This window comes from Eleginops maclovinus, chromosome 10, assembly GCF_036324505.1.
Source record: "Eleginops maclovinus isolate JMC-PN-2008 ecotype Puerto Natales chromosome 10, JC_Emac_rtc_rv5, whole genome shotgun sequence".
NCBI lineage: Eukaryota > Metazoa > Chordata > Actinopteri > Perciformes > Eleginopidae > Eleginops > Eleginops maclovinus.
This window is the reverse complement of record NC_086358.1, coordinates 6,109,321-6,127,147: the sequence shown is the minus strand read 5'-3', so window position 1 is coordinate 6,127,147 and position 17,827 is coordinate 6,109,321. Positions and strand designations below refer to the sequence as shown.

At 42.8% G+C, this 17,827-nt stretch overlaps 1 protein-coding gene across 1 annotated transcript; it reads left to right on the top strand.

The window, feature by feature from the left end:
• Window positions 1–4,759: 4,759 nt before the first annotated feature.
• On the top strand, window positions 4,760–10,043 carry metrn (meteorin, glial cell differentiation regulator). Its single transcript, XM_063892442.1, has 4 exons — window positions 4,760–5,050; window positions 5,671–6,104; window positions 7,614–7,673; window positions 8,293–10,043. Exons 1-4 carry the CDS (start codon window positions 4,944–4,946, stop codon window positions 8,604–8,606), a joined length of 915 nt encoding a protein of 304 aa, XP_063748512.1. The 5' UTR covers window positions 4,760–4,943; the 3' UTR covers window positions 8,607–10,043.
• The last annotated feature ends 7,784 nt before the right edge of the window (window positions 10,044–17,827 follow it).

Sequence of the window (17,827 nt, the reverse complement as noted above, 5' to 3'; positions counted from 1 at the left end):
CAGAAGCTAAAACATCTAAAACTTATCATTTTCATTCAGAGTGGGAGGAGGATTATTGTTTCGTGTATTCGAATGCCAAGTCATCTGTCTTATCTGCAATGCAAATGTGGCTTTACCAAAGAAAGGAAATTTGGAGCGGCATTTCAAGACGGTCCACAAGAGCTACGATACAAACTTCCCAGCTAAATCACCACTGCACGCCCGAAAAGTCAAGGAATTGAAAAGTCAGCTAGCAGCACAACAGTTCACCAGGCCCAATACCACGAGTAAGGCTGCAACCATAGCTTCTTATCGTGTCTGTCGTGTTCTTGCAAAAGGAAAGACATCTTTCAAGGATGGTGAGATTGTGAAAGAAGCGTTCATGGAAGCCGCAGATGCGCTTTTTGCCGATTTTAAAAATCGAAAGGAGATTGTGTCTGCTATTCAAGATGTGCAGCTATCAATAAATGCTGTTACACGGCGATGCGAGGGAATGGCGGAGGATGTTGAACAGCAATTGAGGAATGATATTGACACGTGAGTGTTTTTCTCTGCAATTCGATGAATCCACTGATGCTGTGGATGTGGCTCAGCTATGTGTGTTCATTAGAATGGTTTTCGACAATATGGGAATTCTGGAATCTAATGCAGAAAGAGAAGTACCTCAACCTCAGACAAACTGCAAAGAAGTTGGATTAACATATTTATGTGAGTCTGCCTTTTCACATATGAAAATCATTAAGTCAAAATACAGATCCACCATGACTGATGACCACCTTGCGGCCTGCTTACGGCTGGCACTGAGCTCCTACTGTCCGGACTATGAGAGACTAGCTTCCTCCTCTCAGTGCCAGAAGTCCCACTAGGGTAGAGAACCACTTTTCCAACTTGAATTAGGCATTGTATTAATTGGGTTGTATATTGTTGTGTTGTTATGGGCCAGTCCTAGGCCTACTTGTGCTTATTCTTTGCACGACATACATTTACTCAATAAATGTATTATTATTATTATTATTATTAAAACTTGATCTTTGTGTCAGAAAATTGTGTTATTATATAGGTCCACAATTAATTGTGGCTACGCTATGGCTTTCGATATGGCTTGGTAGATCTCGACACACTATCAACTTTAAAAGTAGATCTTGGTTCAAAAAAGGTTGGGCACCCCTGCTTTAGTGGGTTCTTTTGCTCTGCACTTTGTAAAAATGATGCAATATGGAGTATTGCATTACTAGGGCACCGAATGCATGTGTGTTTAGGGTTCAACATTAAATGTCTTGGCAGATTTCATGACCATTTCTGATTAGGAACATTATAATGAATCTGTTTTACGCTTTTTCAATTAGGTCTGGATTGCTTAAATGTACGTTCCCCTTAATATATAAAATGTCAGCATTTACAAAAGCTATACCATCTTTGATAATAGCTTCTGTGTCCGAGACAGCGAGAACAGGTATCGTAAATGCCAGCGACACCATGCTGTCACTACATCCTCCCCATGTTTACCAGCACACAGAAACCCTCAGAGGAATACAGAACACTGAGTAAATACACACAGCAGTAACACGTGCATGCAAACTCTCGTATGCGTACAGCAGCACTGTTTGAAGACGCTCTCATTGGCGGGACGGTGAAAGTACAGTGGACACCGAGAACGGAAACTCTGCGGGAATCTGGTTCAGTTGTTACAGCACGAGGACAACAAGACAGTGTTTGTATAGAGTGAAAGATGGATTTGTTGTGGGTGCAGAATGGAAACCACCAGGTCTGATGGTTCTCACACTGGCCTTTAATAGTAACTTAGACACAGAGAAGCTAAACGTTCCCCCCTGTCTTTATGCTAAGCTAACGGCCTGTTTGGTGTAGCAAAAGCATGAGAGCAGAAACAATTTTCTTGTCGGATTCTGCAAGTTAGAGCAAAACTCAAGAAGTAGTGGAAGATGTATTGAGATCCTTAACTTGTAAAAGTAGAAATATCAAAGTCAAAGATTCAAAGTGTAACAGAAGTAGAATTGTTAAAAAACTACTTTTATAATCAAAGGCTTATGCACTTATATGCAGAGCAGCATGTTTTAAGGGTAATGTTATTATTGCATATGATCATTAACTACATGTAAGATCATTTAAATGTTGTAGTTTTTCAATAAATAACCACTTTTAAAGACTTTGATTACTTCTGGGTTGAATAGTAGTATAGCATTGTCCAGCAGTGGCTCAGTCAGTAGGGGCTTGGACTTGGAATCGTAGGGTCACCGGTTCAAGTCCCCGAACAGAATTGAAAATATGGAAGGTGGACTGCTACTTGGAGAGGTCCCAGTTCACCTCCTAGGCCCTGCTGTGGTGCCCTTGAGCAAGGCACCGGACACCTCCAATCCCCCCCTCCCCATTGCTCCCTGGGTGCTGCACGATAGCTGCCCCACTGCTCCTAGTACTAGGATGGGTTAAATGCAGAGGACCAATTTCACTGTGTGTGCTCTGCTGTGTGCATGTATGTGACAAATAAAGAGGGCTTCATCCTCCGATTCTTTGATCTCTATTATATCATTTAAGCACATCATTCTTTTGTGTAGTATACTGGAGAAAAATGTACAATATTTCTCACGGAAAGGTAGCGGAGTTTCTAATCACAATAGTATCTAAGGTCAATACTTGAGTAAATGTACTACTAACAAATGTTTCAACTCTTCAACTTTCCATCCCATATCATGTGACTCTTTTGGTGACGAAATCTCTCAGTAACTACGAGTGGGAATAAGATTTCCCGTTGTGATAAAAAAAAAGTTGTTAACCACATCAAAAGAAGAAGTTAGATCTCAGTACGATATGTTTGAACTGTTCCGGGACAACACACGGAGATTAAAGTGACGCATCAATGCATTAAACACACACGCCACATGAAAGCATTGAATATGATCGTGGCGGGATAAGACTGTAGGTCGTCCCAGGGTCACAAAGCGTGTGCTTCCTTTTGTTTTAATGGACATTTGTATGAATGCATGTACACTGATGTGACAAAGTGTGTAAATCTGACTGTCCGTGTCTGAATACGCTGTGCACACGTGGATGATATGACATATTGATGATGTCCATAACTAAGTTTGTGCACCAATGTATTCATTTTTCCTTCTCTTTGACTGAGCCACCCCCGTCGCTCAGCACTTTAAACTCTGCTGCTTTGAAATGCCCTGCAGAAAACAAAGCTCCGTCCTGCTGCAGACAATAAAGCAGCTGGATTTCTGCACATGTGCCTTTGTGTTGGTCTGAGGCCTTGTCATAACTCCATCGCAGGGGCCTAGACTCTCATCACGCACACACACATGATAACTCACACACGTACATGGAAAGTCACTGGCTCGGAGAGACGAATGGCGGTGTTGGCACAAAAGAATATTTGATTTGGTTATAAATACCACAACATGAAAGAGAAGCACAGCGGGGTAAAGGGCAGAGGCCACGACAACCAGAAAAAGTCTCATCTTCGCCATCATCACCATCACACACAGTGCGTCTGAAAATCAGGTTAGCATTATCGAACTGTGACCAGCATGTTACGGCTCCTCTTTTTCATTCGATCTACTCATGGAGATAATAGAATATTTACCATTTCAGAAGCCTTTGAAATGGCTCGTTTTGTTTAAATCTAAAAAGCCTTGCAGGATAAAGCACATTAAGTGTGCCACAGACTACAATTTAGTGGACTTGAGGATATAAAAAAGGCAATTCATTATAATAACAAGGATTTTCTTTGTAGTTATACGTCTATGACTTCATATGAAACTGGGTATGAAAGTTAATAAATACAATATCATGAAAACTAAGATTTATTTTCTCAAAAACCTGAATTTAAATGGTGTAATTAAAGCCCCCCATGCACAAAACAAAGTGTTTTTCTTATTGTGATTCACTCGGACATACAAGAAATACAGCTAAACCCTCGAACACTGTTTACACATGTATCTACTCAAGAACGGAACGCTTCTCTGCACTTACCCCAAAGATCTGATTAACAGACGCATGTATAGATACGGTATTTACAAGTCAATCGTGGTCAAAAGTGCGGTATTCACTTTTTGTTTTGTTTTAACGGAAAGAGACTTGATGAAAGGGGGTGATATGCAGCAAAGGGCCTCAGATCTGATTCAAACGGAGGCAGTGAATATAAAATGCAAACTGCCTTTACAGTGAATGAGACGACATTTTTCAGGAGGAATATATGCTATTCGAGCTCTCTATTACTGTCAAGATTTGTTAAGTTGTAAGTTCATTAAAAAATGTATCCTTTGGAAAAAAAAAAAATCAGGCACAAAACATTATTCAATGCAGTAGCAGTAAAACATCAAATGAAGGGGGGCTTTAAATACTTCTGGAAAACAAACCTTGATCTCTTAATAAAGCACAATGCATAAGGCAAGGCAAAATCCACTTCCATTTTAAAATTATAAACCTATATAAGTCCTATATTTAATAATTAAAAAAAAGACAATTATTCCAGTGGTGTTATGTTACACAAATGAAAAATCTACAACACAATAAACAGAAAGTCTCTTTAAACCCACTCAGCATGTGAGTTAATGAGGATTTTATGCAGACATGCCTAACACAATAGTGAATTGAGCGTTTACCCTTGCATACTGTCTCATTCTGCAGGTCAGACGTCCCTCCCCCTCCGCTGTGTGAGTGGTTTAAAGTTTCACTCCTCGGGCTCTGATTGGTCCGTGAAGTTTCTCCTAGGGGGAATAACTTCAGAGCTCTGCGTCCCCTGACGCACAGCAGCCGGAGAGTTCAGAGAGAGAGTTAGCAGTAGTCTCTTATCTTACACATCAGGGTAAGAGGATACTAAACTATGGAGTTTATCAGAAATATAGTTTCATTAGATTTATAGAGGAGTTTTGCTTGCAGAGACTTCAGTTTTGGAATATTTTTCCCGATTTTTTCTTTAAACTCTGCATCACCCACCGTGAAACATGCCTGCTTTCGGAGTTTGGATTAACGCAATTTGGATTTTACTTTTCGCCGGTTTTGACTTGGCTTTTTCAAGCTATTCTGAAGACCAGTGCAGCTGGAGAGGAAGGCAAGTATCTTTATATTTGACGTGAGCTCTTTCTGCAGATGAATGAAAGGATGATGTTAAAAACGCCGCTGAGAGATGCTACAGGTGTCCCGCTGGCAAAGGACAACATTTGTTTGGATGCAACATGTTGAGACTTGCCTTTAGGGCGCAGTGAAAAGGTTTTTAGTGCTCTGCTGCGCTCGCGCCTCCGGGCTGTCTGCAGGAGGCATGGGGAGTGCAGACAGACAGGAGACTGCAGGATTAATGCTGAGAATGGAGGAAAAACAACATGTGGTGCATGCACTTGTTGAGGAGTAGCTTCATTCTAAATATATTGGTAAAAAAACCTGCAGAAGATTTTTACTTTTCATAGTTTTATAGTTTGGCCCCTTAAGATGCAATGACGGGCCCCTGGTACCACAGGATTGCCAGTAGGCGGCGCCTTCATGAGAATGTCTTGATTGAAGTTCTATTAAAACATGAAAGTGTTATACTTTTTCTTGTTTTCTATTCGTTTCCTATGAACAATGTAGGTTTGTTTTTTATTTGTTTGCATCCTAGGGGACTCGTGTTTAAGGCCAAACTGTCGCCTAAATAAAATTTTATCTAACTTTTCCTCCTCTCTTTTTCCCTCCTTACAGTGGTTTGTCCCAGCAGAAGGGCAGCGTGGAGCAGATCTCCCTCCACTGCTCTGAGGGCACACTGGACTGGCTGTATCCCAAAGGGGCCCTGCGCCTCAGCCTGTCACCCCGCCTGCCCTCTGTGGCGGTGGGGCCTGGCGGCAGCAGCTCGGGCCTCATCACGGCCTGCGTGAAGCCCTCAGAGCAGTTCCACGGAGCCCAGCTCTACCTGGAGAGGGACGGGGTCCTGGAGCTCCTGATAAGCGACCGGCTTGAGTCCTCCCCACCACCGAGGGTCCGATGCTTCAGCCGCCTGCCTGGGGAGAGGGTGGCTCTCTTCCTGCAGGCGACTCCTCATCCTGACATCAGCAGGAGGATCGCATCCTTCCGCTACGAGCTGAGAGGAGACTGGACCGCCCGCCTGTCACTGGACTCCAACCCCATCAGCAGTGAAGGTGAGTCAGTGAGGCAGCCATGTTGGATTGAGTGTGAGATCAAATAGGGAGACAAAGACCTGTTTATACTTTAAATGGTCTTTTGATAAACAATACAATTGTAAACAGAAGAACCATTTTATCTCCTAAAAAAAATTACTACGAATTTTAGGATCGATAAAGTTTAAAAAAATCGATCTTTATATTTCTATTTTAATTCTCAATCCACCTAATTTCTACCTTGAAGCGGTAATCTATAAATAATCTAATCTCCTTATCTTTTTATCGTAAGAAAGAACCAAAACCTCTTTAAAACCCACTCATTGTGGTCAGAGTTCCTCCTGAAAAGTTTTGGAGGATGCAAGGTTATTATTCAACCCACAAGTGATGATATTACACACCATAAAATCATCCCTGCGGATGATTCATAATTCTTAGCAGGCCTCTGTGGGTTGGCTGGACTTTCCTCAGCCGTGCAGAGTGCAGAGGGGAGGAAGTGGCCAAACTTTACCCAGAGGCGTGCGGTTTGGAGTAGGAGAAGGGGAGCCGTGGAGTGGGGAGGAGGGGGACAAAAGCTCAGTATGTGGGGCTTTCTCCAGAGTCCACAGCACTTTGAATGGGTGCCGCATGAGTATTCTGGGATTACTGCCGTCTCCTAGGAGACAGGGAGGCCTCTGCCCAGCTGAGATGCTCCCCTCTTTTGTTGAGCTGCCTCACTGTGGGGAGACTTGTCTGTAGGAGTTTACTCCCCCCTCTCACACTCCCACACACACACACTCTCTCTCACACACACACACACTGATTAGGCTTGGATGGGGGTTTGCTGTGGACTAGAGAGGAAGGAATCTCATTTATCAAGAGTTTTTCACTAAGGAGGAGAATATGTGGGGTGGGCAAGGGGGCCTCCAAAGAACCACAAGGAGAACTTTAAAAAATGCCAGGACTTTTTTTTCTTCTACCCACAGTTTAGTCAATGCAGACGACAGAGCTTTGATGGTTTTAATTTTTTTTGTGGCCACCTGCCAATCTCGTTCAGACTGAAAGTTAGAGGAACTATATTTAAATATTTTTTTCCTTCCAGTTTTTAAGAGAAGCCTTGACAGAAAGAAGGGAGAGTATTTTGTGGGAAGTGCCCTTTTAAAAGATCTTTGAAGTCCGCCCCCACTCCCTCTCTTTTTGGCCCCTGTCTACACGGCTTTGATGAGGTGTGACTGTAGACACCCTGAAAGGCTTTAAGGGGGGAAGTTTCATCTAGCCATTAAATTGTTTGGGGTGGAAAAGCCTTGCACCTTAAAGCTCCACTGGTCCTCCTCCGCCAACTGTAAAAGTAGCAGCTGTCCGTTACAGAGCGATGGTGGTCTCTCCTTTGTTGCTCGTCTTTGCAGAGTTTTATCTCACATTCCTGTGCATGTGATCTGGACATGACTTTGATTTCCAGAGGCTTGTTTTAATTACAAGCATGTATGTGTTTTATAGCAGTGTTATGCAAGGTCACCAACTGACGTCTTCCTTCACTTGTTTTCTCTCCAGAGGCGTGCAGACCCTGCAACAACACTGAGATTCTGATGGCCGTGTGCACCAGTGACTTTGGTAAGTAACAAGTTGCTAATATGACGTGCAAACAAGCGGAAAACCAGAAAGTAAATGTCATTGTCACTCAGAAATCAACCCCTTCCAATTCAGCCAAGATTAACAAATTAAAACCGGACCTCCACAAAGTCGTGGCGACAAATCTGAAGAACATAATGATTTCTTGTCAGGATCTATAAATGTGTCAAATTGGTTTAAAAAGGCAGAAAACCCCGGTGCCTCCAAATCCTCTCCAAAAAGTGCAAAGGTTAAAGGTGAAACAGCAGTTCTCTGCAACCCCCAGACACATACGCAGGAACCCCTAGTGGAGGCACTGTAGTGGACTAATCCTGACATCTCCCCCCCCCAGAGGAGTAGTGGACTAATCTGCAGGCCTCTTATTGAGCTGTTATGGCACTGAGGAGAATTTCAGCTGGCAACAAAAGTTAGGATTAGTGAGGAGGTTTGGCCCTTAGTGCGGCTTTAGCCATCAGCTGGTGGTCAACAGAGAATCACCCCGGTAGCTAAAGTAGGACGATACAACGCGTAGCATGAAAACACAGAGCCAAGTCAATAAAAACACAGTTCTGCATTGTTAAATAATCCTAGAAATTAACCTGAGTGTCCTGTTTATCCACAGTCGTGCGAGGAAACATCCGATCAGTGGTGGAAGACGATAACCTACGAGCGGCGGTGATCAAGGTCAGCGCCACCCGGGTGTTTCGTCAGAAGTACGCCCTATTCACCGGCAACAGTCGCCTCACTACCCGCGGGGAAGTCAGGACTCTGCTGCAGTGCGGCGTCAAACCGGGGCCCGGAAGCTTCCTCTTCACCGGCCGGGTCCACTTCGGAGAGGCCTGGTTGGGCTGTGCTCCCCGCTACAAGGACTTCCAGCGGGCTTACGTGGCAGCCAAAGCAGCCCAGCAGATACCCTGTGAACTGCCGGTAGACTGAGTGTAACAACTCAGCAGCAGCAGCTTGTCTACCACTCAGAGTCGAGGCTGTTCTGAAAGCCAGGCCGAACTCAGCACCTGCTCCAGGTTTTGGAAGAAGCCATGGTGCGGCCCATGCAGCCGTGGCACCACCAACGTCTTCCTAAAGGACGGAGGAGTGAAATGGACTTTTCCCCAACACCATTTCAGTGCAATATGCAGTCACCGGGTCAGGAATACCCCGGTCAAGTGACATGAGGGATGTGGTTGAAATGAACTTAAAAGCATTTGGCATTTAAAAGTGATGCCATTATGCAGTTCAGAAAAAATCTATTGAAAAGCTTTCCATTGGAGATAAAATAAGCAGAGCCATTAAATCAGGCCCATTGAGAGTCCTTGCGTTGAACTCAGGAACATTTATTTACATTTCTATAGAAGCTTACTGCCCATTCGTCTGTATTCTAGTGAGGATACACTCCAGGCACCTCTATATGTTCAGCCATGTCTGGCCATGGGAAAGTGAGGTTCTGCTGGCTACCCCTGCATGTGGGTCATCCTCAGTGTTACTACTATTAAGGAGATTATAAAAATGTCCTCACAAAATATATATTTGCACTGAGAGGGGAAAGGGAATTATCTGGAACGTGTGATGCTGCAAGCACTAAAAAACCAAATAAAAAGCAACTATATGTAGCATAGTGACATGGAGCAATTGAGAATTTAATATATGTACAGATGATGAGCATGTTTCTTAAAGTAGTGCTGAGAGCACTTTCGTATTGAGCCAACTCTGAGATTTTGATACAGGCTTTTTTTCCAGTACATTTCAGTAGCTATGCAATATTTCTGCTGAATTGGAACTGCATGTAATTCTTAAAATCATTATTTGAACATGCGTTTAAGTGGAGTTGCAGCAGTGTTACCAAAGCATTTATAAGTTTTGTTGTTAAGTCACTTCCTGCTTTGTGCTGATGTAACAACACAACGAAATTCACCCTTATATAGAAAACGATGTTCGTAAAACTGATGACAACAGCCATTCATAACCGCAGTCCAGTGTTATTATGATGTAAACCTGATGCTAGGGTAAAAGAAAAACAGCTTTTGGTTAAAAAAAAAACAACTCATAACAATGGCTAGCTCAAGAGAAATGGAAAAATGTGCGTTCAATGTATAAAATTCTGTTCTGTTAAATGTCTTTATATCTAATGTGCACTATATCAACAAGGGGAGGGGTCATACCAAATTACCGTGATGTGCTTAAGCGGTATGTCTTATAAGCGTAAACACTGCCATTTTCGCTGTTTATTTGTATGTAAATGTATGTTAATAGCAATATGATTGTAAATATGTTAATAAGAAATTCTAGAAACAAAGGCATTGAAAAAAAGACAACATGTTTTTATTGTGAATTATTTTTGCGTTTGTCTGCGTTAATAAAATATACTGTGAGAAAACACTAATGCATTTCATTTCTTCTCGAAAACCTTTATCAAATTTCCCCTTTGAACTCTTTCTTCGGTCGTTTTCTGCTCCACAAACTGTTATACAGCCGGGTCATTAATTTATCAGCGCTCTAAACCTCTCTCGGAAAACATCAATACAGTTTAACCTACACTAAAGTATCTGGGTCCAAAGGTTTCTAGCATGGTAAACTTTTCTCAGACATAAGTCACTTCAAGTACCCATGAATCAAATCCAGAACAAACGGCGTGCCTGAGAGAGCGAGAGGCCTTAAAGGCGGGGAGATTTAGGGAGTGTTCACAATCTTGAGGGCGTTTGGACGGGGAAGGAGGTAGAAAACAGCGCTAGGAATTCTGTTGTCCTCAAACTCCCATTTTCAGGATTCAGGAAGCAATAAATTGCCATTAAGGGAGCGGCGTGAAAGACTCGCCTAGGCTGAGGTGCCACACAGTCGCACACTTTATCCTGATCACGTGTATGCGAGGACACAATAAAACCAAATCTGTTTTCCATGCCAAATAACACAAGCCGCCTCCGGCAAAACTCGGGTTCCCTAACTCAACTTCTCCCACAGCATCACAGAGCACGGATATTCTCCTGAACAGATGAGGAGCTGCATGGTGGATAACACATCCATATTATTTGATGATAAAATCACCACCTGTTTCTCCTTGCAGAAATCAGCATTAAACACGCAAACACCTCAGTAAAATCTCAGATTTATTGCACCTAGTAAATCCAGTTGAAAAAGAGCAGCTGGGGAATTTACATGGTGTTTTGGTTGGATGTGTAAAAGAGGAATCACAAAAGCTCGCCATGCCCTCTGTGTCTGGCTGGATATCTCCCATAGAAAAACCTGACACTGCTTTGCCACCGCATCAGTAGTTCATGTGAGTGAACCTCCAACATCCCCAGCTATTTACTGCCTCAGTGCTCCTTTAAAACATCCCGTAGCTGGGGGGGTCTCGAGCTGCTCACACACACACATGCACACGCACACACAAACCCACACACACACACAGCACACCTCTACCCACTCCTCACCAGTACATCTGAGGTTACTGCTGCAGGGCTGATAAGCCAAAACAAAGAGCACTCAAATTATACTCCAACAACTAATAGATCATGTCACATTTGGACAAAGCTCAACTTCCTGCATTGTTGTCGCTTCTCTGCGGCCCCTGCTTGAACCCCCAAAACCGCTGTATTAATATCAGGGTCACAATGACAGTGTCACAGCGTTGAGTTTGCCTTACATACGTACTTATGGCTCCAGTTTGCGCTGTTCAGAAACACACACTTGCTCATAACGATCAAAAATGTAAGGGTGGGATACAAGACACTTCTCGCCTTCAATAATTGCCAAATTGGCTACCTTAGAGGAAGGGAAAGGACCACCAGATTTTCAAAAATGGCGCTTTATGAAGCTCTGGTGAAAAACGCAATAACTCCAGTGTCCATCGGGCAAACACACGGAAGATACTTGGCAGGCACAATCCCGGTCAAATGTTGGCAATGTTGCAATTTGCACCAGTAATCGACAAAGAAACAGCGATTAAATGTTGCAATCTTCATTTCTGATAAGTACACAACAGCCGTGTTTAATATGAGGCATCAGAGTGTCCTACATAAAAGTGTACTAAAGGAGGTATCATAACACCATGTTAATGTACAACAATGATGACTGCATGCACTTTGATGCTCATTGATTTTTTTATAAGTCCTGCAGACGGCTACAGAAACACAATAAAAAACCCCCTCCCCCGTCCACCCTGCTGCCTGGCTTTATTCTGTCCTGTTGTGTTATTGAGGTGAGCCACGGACACAGCAGGGTGGGAAGCTCTCAGGAAAGGGGAATCTGAGGCGATGGGAAAGAGAGTGGTTGGGTGTGGACTTCCGTCAGCCCCTGGGGGACTTTGGGGGAAGTGGCCGGAGACAAAGCTCCAGAGATGAGAGCACGGACAGGGGCAAAATGCTCCTGGACCCTCCCTCATATTGAAGCACAACAACACCCCACCCAGCGCACAGGTCCTGTTTATGCAGCAGAACCTCTCCCTGTTAAGCAGCTTTATTAAGGTCTACAAATCATACCGGCAAACCCCTGATACTGACAGGTAATAGACCCTCTAGTCGTGTCTGGTATTAGCTTTATCTGCATGCATTCTTTGCAACACTCCTAATGCATCCTTCGATTGTGGATATACATTCTTGACCTCAGAAACAGCGGTTGACACAATCACGCAACAAAAGGCCCAGTATTGTTTTTGGAGCTTTTAGATCGCATCACACCATGTTCTCCAGTGGATGGAGGTTGCATAACTGAGGTTGTTTGCATTTCTGAGTGCTGCAAGGTCAATCATTTCCAGAACAAGAGAAAGTTATAGTGAAACTGTTCTGTAAACCAGGATTTTTACTTCTCCTTAGTTCTTTTGGGCATATACAAATACACTTCACAGTGTTCAGAACTGAACTTTCTGCAGAAAAGCTAAAACGCACATCTTCACTTCAGGACCTTGAAGTGACTTTGCTTCAGCTTCTTTTTTAATAATTTATATCCACGGACATTGTAAAAGTAATCTCTTTTTTTATTACTGTCCTATAGCCTGATCTGTCACAATAAACTATTGGTCACCTGGATCTCTCTTTTCACGGCTTCATCATCTAATCTTTCCCACAGCTCGGTCCACAGCTGCTGTTGTGGATCCAAAACAGTGGTTGCCACACACTTGACGCACAGTGTGTGCACAAACTAGATTAGTAAGAAGTTGGAAACAAACAGCTGTGGATTCAGCCAGTCTTTATTTTCCATGTAAACACCTCAATTTTGCCATACTGGTAATCTATCCCACTGCAACCGAACATTAGGCAGAGCGTTCTGTCCACCTCTTCCTGTGACTCAGAGTCTGTGCATCCTGCTGCCTCTCCGCACCAGCTGACCACACTTTGGCATCCCAGATTCCCAGCTGACCATATCGTGTTCCCATAACTCCCTTGCACAGCTGGGAGTGATGATTCCCGAATGGAAACTGTGGATGTTCTCATCTGGGAAATCGCTGATTTTTTAAGTATCTTCATCAGGCCTGGAAAATGCAAAGCTGCAGCCAAACAGAAAATGAAGGTTGCTGAAATCAGTGCAACCGTTTTTGTAAAGGCACTGACTCGTATCTGTGTTTCTATAATGAAGAGTTTGCAAAGACTGATGATGAGCCTCCATTCACAGAGCAGAGAGAGGGCAGGAGAGAATTACGTGGTCAGCTTCAAAGTTGAGTGGGCAGTTTTGGGGCGGGTTGAGAGGTCAAGGTAGAATAGAGAACAAGTGCGGAGCGGTGCAAGAGCATGTTTATCTGGCATGTTATCCCTCTGAAGTACTGAAAGGAGGAGAGCGAGGAGCCCCCTTTGTTCCTCAAGAGCCTGCAGATGGCTGTAATCCCTTCCAAAATGCGCACTAAAAATCAATCAAGACAGGGTGGACATGGTGTGTGAAAGTGGAGGCGGGCGACACTTTCTCAGGGAGGGGGTCCTGCAAAGAAACTTGGGTCAAACAAGCGTCTTTGCTGCTTCCCGCCAAAATAAAGTATTGTAGGAAAGACAGAGGGGATGAATTGCGACACCCTTCAAGGAAGGTCTGCTCGCTACCCCTCAGTTTGAGATGAACACAGCTGCCGTCTCCTCATCGTATCCTGGGGGCTGACATCGTCTGCAGGGGGCACGACCACAAAAAGCTCCAAACACTGACATCATACGCTAATACGGCTACTTAGAGATGTTCACTGTGGCAGGGTGAGGGGGAAGAGGCTCACAGGGTAGAGAAGAGATGCATGGGTAGATAGATGCTGATGTTAAACAGGTGTGTTTACCAAGTTGGCTGACATGGTGTCATTTGGCAGTAAATTCAAACAGCAGCTGAGGCTTTTACATTTTGACCACTAAAAAGTTAAGGGATCACCTAAGTTACTACAGTTCATTCAGAGTGCAACATAAAGGCCTGCAACTACTTTTTAGAGCAGGGGTGTCCAAACTTTTGTCACTGAGGGCCACATAGAGAAAAACATGCGAAGGGATGGGCCACTCACTCGAGGTGAGGTATACTGCCTCAAAAGTGAAGTTATAAGTTAGCAAAATCAATCAAATGTACATACAGTAGATTATGCTTGATTCTTGAATATACTTTAAGAAATATAACAGCCTACATCACAGCTTCAAGCCTCAGATTGCTTATAATAAGGGGAATTATGAAGGGTATATTTCAAGCTTGTTATGCAAATAAGTTACTCTGCTTTTTTTTATCAACTAAGATTTGTTAGGAAATGTTTTCAAATTTAAATGACAGAGTTTATTTGAAAAGTGGGCTATCAACACATGAATATTACGGCGTCATATCTGTTTACATATATATTTAAGAAGTACAATACACAATATTCACTAAAACCTATATGATCGTATCCTAAAGGTAACTGTTATTTACTTATAGTAACCCCCTTGCTTAAATCCTCCTCAATAAACAGAATTCTTTGCAAAACAATGACTCCTAAATTCTCTTTCTTATTTCCTCATGTGGATGACGTCAGCCCTCTAAACCGCAGACTGAGAGTCTACTCACTAAAGGAACACACCTGTCTTTGGACCGGTTCCCTAAATCTGTCAATTCACCACACAGATTATGGTTTTCTGACCAAACCTGTCTGAGGGTCTACACAAAGACGAGAAACCTCCCTGGCAGATCGGTTCAGTTCTTCTCTCCACTCATACCACCCACCTCTGTTTCTCCCCTTTAATCCTGCAAAACTGCCTCCCAGTTTGCACCCTTTTTTTTTTTGTTGTTGGCCTGTTATCTGTCTCCTCAGAGAACCCGTCTTCTTGGGTTACCTCCTCAGAGACATTTTGCACGGTGCCTATTGTTCAACTTGTTTATCTGGGAAACAGGTAGGCTGGAACGAAACTGCCACTCACAGAGGTTTGTTAGGTTACTAGTATCTACTTGCATTTCTCGGCCTCAGGGCAGGATTTGTCAACAGATACGCTCGGTGCGCAGTGTTGTGAAATGTGCGAAAACATGATATTTAATATCGTCTGTGAAATGTATTCAGTTGTTCATTTATTACGGAAGTTACACAATAAACTGGTATTGATCAGTAGTGGCCTGTTCTTTCTTACTCTATAACCACTACCACAATAATCATTTCCCCCATAATTCATGTGAAAAATCCACACAAAAAGCATGACGTTTTGGCTTCTAATCAGGGAAATGGGCATTGGTATCCTTTAACCCTCTCCCCAACATGGAAACACTTTAGTCTCAACAACATTATCTTGTAATAGCTCATGGTAACAATTTCAAAACTAGAAATATCTACACATATATATATACAGTGGGGCAAAAAAAGTATTTAGTCAGCCACCAATTGTGCAAGTTCTCCCATTTAAAAAGATGAGAGAGGCCTGTAATTTTTATCATAGGTATACCTCAACTATGAGAGACAGAATGAGAAAAAAAAATCCAGGAAATCACATTGTAGGATTTTTAATGAATTTATTTTCAAATGATTGTGGAAAATAAGTATTTGGTCAATAACAAAAGTTCATCTCAATACTTTATTATATACCCTTTGTTGGCAATGACAGAGGTCAAACGTTTTCTGTAAGTCTTCACAAGGTTTCCACACTGTTGCTGGTATTTTGGCCCATTCCTCCATGCAGATCTCCTCTAAAGCAGTGATGTTTTGGGGCTGTCACTGGGCAACACGGACTTTCAACTCCCTCCAAAGATTTTCTATGGGGTTGAGATCTGGAGACTGGCTAGGCCACTCCAGGACCTTGAAATGCTTCTTACGAAGCCACTCCTTCGTTGCCCTGGCGGTGTGTTTGGGATCATTGTCATGCTGAAAGACCCAGCCACGCTTCATCTTCAGTGCCCTTGCTGATGGAAGGAGGTTTTCACTCAAAATCTCACGATACATGGCCCCATTCATTCTTTCCTTTACACGGTTCAGACGTCCAGGTCCCTTTGCAGAAAAACAGCCCCAAAGCATGATGTTTCCACCCCCATGCTTCACAGTAGGTATGGTGTTCTTTGGATGCAACTCTGCACTCTTTCTCCTCCAAACACGACGAGTTGAGTTTTTACCAAAAAGTTCTATTTTGGTTTCATCTGACCATATGACATTCTCCCAATCCTCTTCTGGATCATCCAAATGCCCTCTAGCAAACTTCCGACGGGCCTGGACGTGTACTGGCTTAAGCAGGGGGACACGTCTGGAACTGCAGGATTTAAGTCCCTGGCGGCGTAGTGTGTTACTGATGGTAGCCTCTGTTACTTTGGTCCCAGCTCTCTGCAGGTCATTCACTAGGTCCCCCCGTGTGATTCTGGGATTTTTGCTCACCGTTCTTGTGATCATTTTGACCCCACGGGGTGAGATCTTGTGTGGAGCCCCAGATCGAGGGAGATTAGCAGTGGTCTTGTATGTCTTCCATTTTCTAATAATTGCTCCCACAGTTGATTTCTTCACACCAAGCTGCTTACCTATTGCAGATTCAGTTTTCCCAGCCTGGTGCAGGTCTACAATTTTGTCTCTGGTCTCCTTTGACAGCTCTTTGGTCTTGGCCATAGTGGAGTTTGGAGTATGACTGTTTGAGGTTGTGGACAGGTGTCTTTTATACTGATAACGAGTTCAAAAAGGTGCCATTAATACAGGTAACGAGTGGAGGACAGAGGAGCCTCTTAAAGAAGAAGTTACAGGTCTGTGAGAGCCAGAAATCTTGCTTGTTTGTAGGTGACCAAATACTTATTTTACCGAGGAATTTACCAATAAATTCTTTAAAAATCCTACAATGTGATTTCCTGAATTTTCTTTTCTCATTCTGTCTCTCATAGTTGAGGTATACCTATGATAAAAATTACAGGCCTCTCTCATCTTTTTAAATGGGAGAACTTGCACAATTGGTGGCTGACTAAATACTTTTTTGCCCCACTGTATATAATGTTATGTATTTTATTGTTGGTTGAAATAAGAATACGAAATTAGGCGCCACTCCAAAACGACCAGAGCACCAAACTTAGAAAAACATATATTTTTGTTTTTTATCTGGTGATATTTTTGGTTTAAACCCTGAATAACTGATCATTTTTCCAATGGTGGGTCGTAGAAATACCTTCTACGATGTTAGATGCCTATTCCACATCCAGAAGATAAAGCGGTGTAGATCAAAATTAGCATCTATTTTGTGTATTTGCTTCCAACTGATGAATGTGAGTCCAATATTCACTCTTCTTTTAGCTCAGATTTGGTCTCCTCCAACTCCAGGAAGGCAATATATATATATATATATATTTATTTTCAAATTTGTTTTATTGAGCACCAACCATACAAAGTATACACAATGTGAAGACACATGAAAATATGAAACAGTCCTCACATTCCCCCCCTCCCCAATTCACCATCTCTATCCCCTACATTTTTTTTTTTGCTGCTAAATGCTCCACTTTGTTCACCAGCTATCTGCAAACTTTTTTCCATTTGTAGAAAATACTGTCATTCCAGAAGCCCTAGTTATTATAACAATGATGTCCAGACACAGACTTCGCTGCCAGCAGATTTTACAGTTAAAAAATGCCCGTGAAATGCCATTGAAATGTGATTTTGCACCCCATTAAAATATAATGTATTGGCAAAAGTCCTGGCAGAAAAACTGAAACGGTCCATGGCTAGATTACACCAGAGGTAAAGACACAACATGTCTTTAACAGTGTGAGAGAGTTCGAGGTCATTTTCTTCTGAAATG